Source organism: Neopelma chrysocephalum, unplaced genomic scaffold (genome assembly GCF_003984885.1).
Source record: "Neopelma chrysocephalum unplaced genomic scaffold, ASM398488v2 Primary Assembly neopelma1_71, whole genome shotgun sequence".
NCBI lineage: Eukaryota > Metazoa > Chordata > Aves > Passeriformes > Pipridae > Neopelma > Neopelma chrysocephalum.
This window is the reverse complement of record NW_020897731.1, coordinates 6,907,618-6,915,226: the sequence shown is the minus strand read 5'-3', so window position 1 is coordinate 6,915,226 and position 7,609 is coordinate 6,907,618. Positions and strand designations below refer to the sequence as shown.

Below are 7,609 nucleotides of genomic sequence, written 5' to 3'. Positions count from 1 at the left end.
CTGTGTTTATGTATTTTGTAGTAATCACATTTCTGACATTACCCGAGCGTGCTCCCGGCGCGGGGTGATTGGCTCAGGCAGCTTTTAAACCACCTATATGCTAAGGAGCCCGCTGCCGGCTCCGGTGGGGGGAGAGCTGCGGGGGCACGGCGAGCCCCAGCCCCGCACCTCTGCCCGCCGCGGGGGGAATGGTGTTTCTGAACTAGTCGGTGGCGCGGACAGGAAATGACCCCTCCAGAAACTGCTGCTTTAAAACCGAGCGGCGGTGCCTGAAGCTATCTAGCCTCCCTCTCCCTGTCTGGAGCCTGTGCGCTCCCGCTCCCGCTCCCCCCCCCGCCCCCCCCCCCGCCCGTCTCCGCCGGAGCGGGCTCCCACAGCAGTCCCCAGCCAGTGCGTGCAGCCTGGATGTGTGTGTGTGTGTGTGCGCGCCGCTACTTTGTACTGTGAAGAACACACAGCCCATGTGCTCTGTATGGATGTTGATGATACTCTGTGTAGCTTGAATCTCTGCAAGCAGGCAAGATGTCCAGCACACCACATGACCCTTTCTATTCTTCTCCTTTTGGCCCATTTTATAGGAGACACACACCATACATGGTGCAACCAGAGTACCGAATATATGAAATGAACAAGAGGCTGCAGTCGCGGACGGAGGTAAGTCCCCCAGCCTTGTTTTTCTGTGCATGGACCGTGGTAGGTTTCAGCCCGAATTCCAGCTGAAGCGTCCCACTAGACAGTACAGTATATGCAGGCATGAACCCTAATTAATTTAGTAGTTTAATTGGGTAATCCCTCATTATGTTTCCACGCAGAGCAACTCTTTGAGGAGATACCAGCTTAGGCTGAAATCGTGAAATTACAGTACAGCACTTCAGGGTTGATTGTAACGGTGGTCTCAGGAAATTTCTTTGCCTTAGTGTGTTGTTTGATCAGGATCTGTCCTGCTGGCATTTGCAGCTATAATATTGCAAGGTATTGCTTCAGATTTTGCACAAAATTATTTCTGAAATGTTGCAGGTTTAGGGGGAGAGGCAAACATTTCTCTGGTTTTGTTTTGTAAACTCATTAAAATTAAAAATGAATGATAACTGAAAACAGGAGCAGAGTTTTAAAAACTTATTCCTAGGCTACTCTTAAAGAACACATGTTCGGGACAACCGGCAAGAGAAATTTGTGTTTACATTCAGAATGCTGTTGCTTTTAGCAAGAGAGATGATCGGTTCGCTACTTTATCACATAGCTGTCAAAAGTACCCAATAATGTAAACTACATTCACTGTTGGTTATGCTTTGTATAATGTGCTAGTGGTTTATACACCCAGGCTTCAAAATCCAGATCAGCCACCACGAAAAATATACTGAATGGGAGGGGGAAATACTTCTGTCACTTAAAGAAAAAAAATAGTGGAGGCTGTGTCTTGTTATTTACATGGTTAAATAAAGCACACTTTTAAATTCTGCTGAAGTAAAAAGTGTGTGGCTGAATCAGGCTGGATTTCTGTCCATGTGTCTGTGTTTGTGCAGCAAACATTCTTGCTGCTGCAATTTTTCATAGTAGTGATTAGTGGTGCCCTTAAAAGACTTTTAAAAAGTATTAATCTGTTATAGTGAACAGCTTTATATAACAGCAAATATCTGCCAGATTCGTGCCATGAAGCATGGTAAAGGAGCTCGTGTTGATCTGTTTGTTGTATTGTGATTCTTTAAGATAACATGAGGTTATAATAAAATAAAACACACATGCCTGAATTGTCAGCTTAGCCATGAAGAATCTGTGACGTTTAATGTATATGAAACAGCTAACGAGATGTGACCTGCTTTCTGATTGGGTACCACCACGGGGTAACTGCTTTTCCAGCAGTTACCACTGCCAGACTTAAAACATTTCTGGGGAGTAATTGGTAATACACTTCGTGCTGGCTAAAAACTCCTAGCAGCTCCTTGCTCCCAAAATCACGGCAACTGTTTGTCAATTTTGCCCCAAGTTGTTGGTTGTGGAGGGTCACTGCCATTTAAATAGAAAGAGGGGGTTTGTGGGGGTTTGTTTGTACTGTTCATTTGTCACTGTCTTGCAATTCTGTTCCTTGCATTCTTGTACATATTCATGTAATAATTTCTAGACTTTTTCAAGGGAAAAGAGCAAATATGTATCATTGAGTGATTTCTTCAGAGTTTTATATACAAGCTGCTCTAAAAGCTGTCAGTGCTAATTTAGCCTTTTTACATATTATTTTAGTGGTACTTTTAATAATTGACCGGTCTCTGATTGCAGCTCTTTTACAAATATTACGCTAGAAAAAGTTTTTGAGGGACTTGTGAAACAACTTCCCCCTCCTTCGTTGCTGAGGTGTGCTGAGTTAGGCTTCAGGGCATTTAATTGCAGTTTTTGCTGTGCACGTTCAGATGGACTGTTGTGGGCAAAAAGCAGAAACTTACTCTTCCTTGCTAGGACTGCCATAGGTTTCAGCAGCATTTTACTTTGTCAGACGATGTTTAGCTAATGAAGGCCTTATGCTCCAGCATTTCTTTTAGTTGCTCAGAGTAAAAATTTTTTTGCTGTGTGATTGTTCAGTGTTTACATTCCGGTTATCTTTTTTTTTTTTTTTTTAGTTTCTGAGCTCTGTGCTGTAAGCATTGTTATTCATTGAAATATGTTTTCTAGCTAACTTCGGTTCATCTCATTCATCCTCCAATTAAAACATCTCCTTAATAAAAAAAAAAATTATTGAACTAGTTTCCTGGGACACAGAGTGACTAGGTGTGGACAGTCTGTAACGACTCATGCTGGCTTCTGGGGCAGGTCTGGAGTGGAAGTTTCATGTTAATTTTATGCAGTTCCAATCATTTTTGGGATTGGTAACTGAAGGCTTCTGGAGCATGTATAACAAGCTCTAAATTTTTTGAATCCAGAGCCCTGTATGTCATGGAAGGAATGTGCTTGTGCTGTGGGTGATACAGGCTTGCTGCATGAACGTTTCTCTTCAGGAAGTCTTTGGAATAATGTAGGCACTGGTCTCTGAAGGAGGCTGCTTGTGCTCTGTGAGCCCCAGGGGGTAGGTGAGCACAGGCAAAGCAGCTTAAGGGGAACGGAATAACAAAGAAACTCTCCAGAAGACTGGGGGTAGCAAGCCGGCAGATTCCACGTGGACCCAACTTGTGCAGAGAGCCAGTGCCAAGTGGAGATGCATTAAAAAATGGGAAACTACAGCTGTTATCCCAAATATATCAGTGGAAAGCCTTTGGGATTTTCCTGGTTTCCTACAAAATAAAAATGTTCTTAATAATCCTTTAGAGTCAGATTCTCTACTGTCCCTTGCAGTGGTGGAAGTTCCAAGGCAGAGCAAAACATACATCATTTAATAATGTTGTACAGAGGATGGATGGAGAGGCTGTGGAAGGAGTATCTGTATGTCGTGTCTATCTGTTTTCTCCCCTCCATCTGCTAGCCTTTGTAGTGAATTCCTGTAGCAACTCTCCAGAACTTGGAAGTAGGTGAGAAATGATTCCAAAAAAGCAGTGGGCTCGTAGAAGCACCATTGGGGAATACACCAGTAAATGTCATTTCTTCTCCTGCTCTCCCAGCAGGGGGGTCGATTGTATGTTGGATGTTGTAGAAGTGTCCTCAAAACAACTCTGTGCTTGGGGACCCTTCCTGAGAAATCCACTGCTTCCACTCTGGTTTCTGCCAGCATTGGGTGGAAGGGAATAAGAGTCAGTGTGAAGGATGTGCTCAGTGTATTAAGCAGACAAAGTACAGAGTGATAAAGGTCATTTAGATGCAGCATAACTATCTTTGTTGTTCTTGTTTTCTTTAGGAAGAAATGGAAGTCATGAAAGTAAAGAATTAGCAGCTTTAACCTGTGCTAGATGTGCAAACTTCTGCTCTCCAAACTTCTTATAACTTTATGAGCTCCTCAGACAGAACCTACAACTGCCTTTTTAAATTCAGGGTCAGTCTTAGGCGAAGAATTCCAATCACACCCAGGCAGGGGGTGGTTTTATGATGTAAGTACTGGCAAAAGTCCACCATCTAGCTAATTCTTATGTGATCTAAAGTAAATTAGGGAGTCTGAGTTACTAAATAGTGTACAGGAACACCTTACCTTCCTTAAAGGTTGTTCAAAGAAATCTAATGTGGTAATCCTTTTTTGTAAATCAATACATGCTTTCTTAATAATACTTTGGGAGAATCTAGTGCCATTTTGTAATGCATCAACAATCCTGATTTAAAGAAGAAAAACGAATATTTAAATGCTTAATAATCTCTGGCAGATATAAAGATAAATCTTGCTTACTTCTCTCATAGTTGATTAACTTTCTGGTTAACCAAAATGCAGCTGTTTCCTTGCTCTGTGTGTGGTTTTAAGGATTTCATCACCATTCACTCAAACTCAGTTTATCTTAATATTTTTATATCTGTTTTGGTTTACCATTTCAAGAAAGCAATCCTGTTGTGGCATGATCAGCAGTTTCTGAAGTTCTAGGTAGCAATACACAACATAGGTAAATTAGCTTAAATGTTTTCTCCGTTTTTCATAAAGCTTGATGTTTAAAAAGGCATCTCTTTTCCTCTTTGATGTTGTAAATCCTTTTCTGTTCCAATTTTTAATCATTTGAAAATGCTCACACTTAAAAGAAAACAAAAGGTGATTATATCTTGTATATAATTATTCAGTAACATTACAGTGTGCCATGGAGAGATCACTTAGAGCCGCTGACAGTTTAAAGTTTGAGGCGTTGCTTTATTGTCAGTAATCAAAGAAATGTATCAAGCCTTTCACTTGTTTATTTAGTCCCCTGTATTGTTAGAACTTTTGTGTATCACAATATATTAAATTCACCTGTATCTTCCTCTGTAACTACAAGAGATTATGCCTTACATCACCATTATATGCAAAACACAGCTTTCCCTCTGGCTAATAGAAAAATGTTTTAAGGGTGACTGGAGAGCTTGATTAGTAGCATATTTGTTTTAAAGACAACCAGCTTAATCAAATGATATTAAACTCCTATGAAACTATGTAGTGAATTTAACAAAGTAGAGATTTCATAATGGAAGAAAATGTAAAAAAAATGAAAAGGAAAATAAAGGAGGATGTTATGATTATTTAAAAGCTACTAAATGGACTGGAAGCTTACACAGACATTCATATGCAACCAAATATTTAAAGGAAATCAAAGCAAAACAAATTTTCTGCAGTTTGATGAAATTCGCTTATTTTACTTCTTCAGATTGCTATCTGATGAAATAATCTTCTTCTTCCTGATACATTTTTAATAGATTAGTCATAAAAATCTATGTTATGACATCACATTTGTTCACATAGCAACTTAGTATGGCAAACAGATCTCTCATATTGTGTACATAAGTCTGAGTTTATCCAATGAGTTTGTTTTGTTGAGGGGAAAACACATAAACTTCTGTCTCAAAGTATTTTTGAGGAAATACTCTTTGACCCACAAATTTACTAATACTTAGCGATTCTAGGAACATGAGTAAAGTATTTTGAGAATACTTATGAACCATGCTTTGCTGAAACTCATAGGTCAGTTTAAAAAAAAACCCTTGAATGCCTTTAGGCAGACACTGATTTCAGAATGGATTCAAGGCTCTTTTTACTGATTGTTTTTTATTTGATATACTTTTTTCATCCCTTAAAAAATTTCAGTTGCAGCTGTTTTCAATTAAAATTGTTACAAACTAACAATTCTTATGAGGCCAGGGAGAAAAAAAAGACTCTACTTCCTTTACATGCTGATCCTTAGTTTACAATCAGGGATGTCTTGCTGCTTTTGCTTCCCCCTCCCCCGCTGAACTTATAATATAGAAGGGAAACTGCACACATAAGGAGCGGGGAGCTATTGGGGGTAGGGACTGGTGAGGACAGAGAAAGAGTCAGTGCAAAAGCGTAAGAATGGGTCTTGTTTGCAATCACTCTGATACTTACTAGATGATTTTCTATAAAGAAACCTTTTCAACCCTTCCTTTTCTCTTTTTCATTCTTTACTCTTTAAACCATTAATCCACTTAAAAAAATCTTAAACCTAGTCTTTCCCTGATGTAAACAGATTCACTATGCAGATCCAGTGTCAAAAATAGAAGCTGTTGGTTAGTGAGAAGGAACAAAACAGAGATCATAACAAGGACCCAGTCCTGGGCTCTTATTTAAGCTGGAGTTTTGCCTGCAGTAGGATTGCAAGGTCAGATAAAAGGAAAAATAATTTGATTTTGATATATACTCTTTCTTTGTTTAAAAAGAAAGGGTATGGGTAGATTGCTAAACTCCTTGCAATATTTTTTAGCTGGACTCCTTACTTCAAATGGTATTTTTTTTGTATCTTTTTGCCAGAAGTTGCATATCTACTGTAAACAGACGTTCCAATCATGCTGATACTTTGTTCGGTTGTTTCCTCCCCAAGAAGAGCCTTCTTTCCTGCACTGTACTGTGTAAACAGGCCAGGGTAGATCCTCAGTTTTGCTGGGTGCTCCTTCCCAAAAGTTGTTTCTGGGCTACTTGGTGCCTCAGAGGGGTGATCCTGGCAGGAACAAGATTGCCCCAAAGTGACTGATGATTGGTCTCCAAAAAAAGACTGTGGTAGGGCAGGGTCAGGTCTTAATGGTCTTATTTGTTAGACAGAAATAGAAATGAAAGAAATATCCCCGAACCCCTGTGTTTGGTAACTGTGAAAATTTCAGAAGGAAATAATTTTATGGTCAGAATACTGTTTCCATTTCTATCACATTGTGGTGGACAGTCGTGCCCTACTAAACTAAAGCCTGTAAGTTACTGATCTAAGCTCAATAGTCCACTTGGTACTCCTGAGGTAACAGGGGATCAACTAGAACCACCTGCAGACCTTAAACCTCAGTATGGGAACAACTGACGCTTCTGGAAACAACTCTGGCACTTTCATGCCTTAAGAGGTTAATGAAAAACCAACTGCTCTGGAAAAATGAGACCTTTGCAGAACTAAACATGAAGTAGGGCTTGGTGTGTTTCTAAGCCTATCACCTCTTCAGGATTCAAGAGTGTTAGTAGTGTAGAGTCTTCGCAAAGGCCATACATTTTTCAAGAACAGGTTGTTCTCTGCATGAGACTTAGGTTGCCTTGGTACTCCCTTGCTGTTTCTACACTATGGTCAAGAAGGCATACCATGTGGAAGCTCCTGGCCAAGGAATGTTCCCATCCTCATCATATAGACTTGAATCATTGACTCATAGATTTTTTGGGTTGAAGCACGAGACTTGCGTGTAGCAGTGTACTTCTTTATGAATAACTCTTATAAATACAGTCAAAATATAAGTATCAAAGTACAACTTTTCCCTCAGGTCCTTCTGTTGTCAATATTCACATTCAGATACGTGGCCAGAGGAGAGCCGCAAACTCCAAACTGATGCAGTAAAGCCATGATTTTATGTAGGTTTCTAAATGTACTTGAAATCTAGTGTCTGGTCACCTGCAAACTAAATGCTTAGGTCTTTTCATCCTTTGGAGCAACTAATAACTTCGAACATTGCTGTAATATGTGTCACACGTGATCTGCAATACCTGTTGATATTTGTCTTCCCTGATTCTAAGTTTGCAGAGCCTGGTTAGCTGAGCAGAAAC

The 7,609-nt window shown here is 40.0% G+C and overlaps 1 protein-coding gene across 10 annotated transcripts in view; it reads left to right on the top strand.

Annotated features, from left to right (window-relative positions):
- Positions 1-377: 377 nt before the first annotated feature.
- The window catches only part of LDB2 (LIM domain binding 2), a 221,979-nt gene continuing 214,747 nt past the window's right edge, over positions 378-7,609 (top strand). For 9 of the 10 annotated variants that reach the window (XM_027686528.1, XM_027686526.1, XM_027686532.1 and 6 more), the window contains exon 1: positions 397-654. In XM_027686528.1, coding sequence (XP_027542329.1) covers positions 523-654 — 132 coding nt within the window. In that variant the 5' untranslated portion in view covers positions 397-522. Of the gene's footprint in view, positions 655-7,609 lie in introns of all 10 variants that reach the window. The other variant, XM_027686529.1, reaches the window with a different exon arrangement.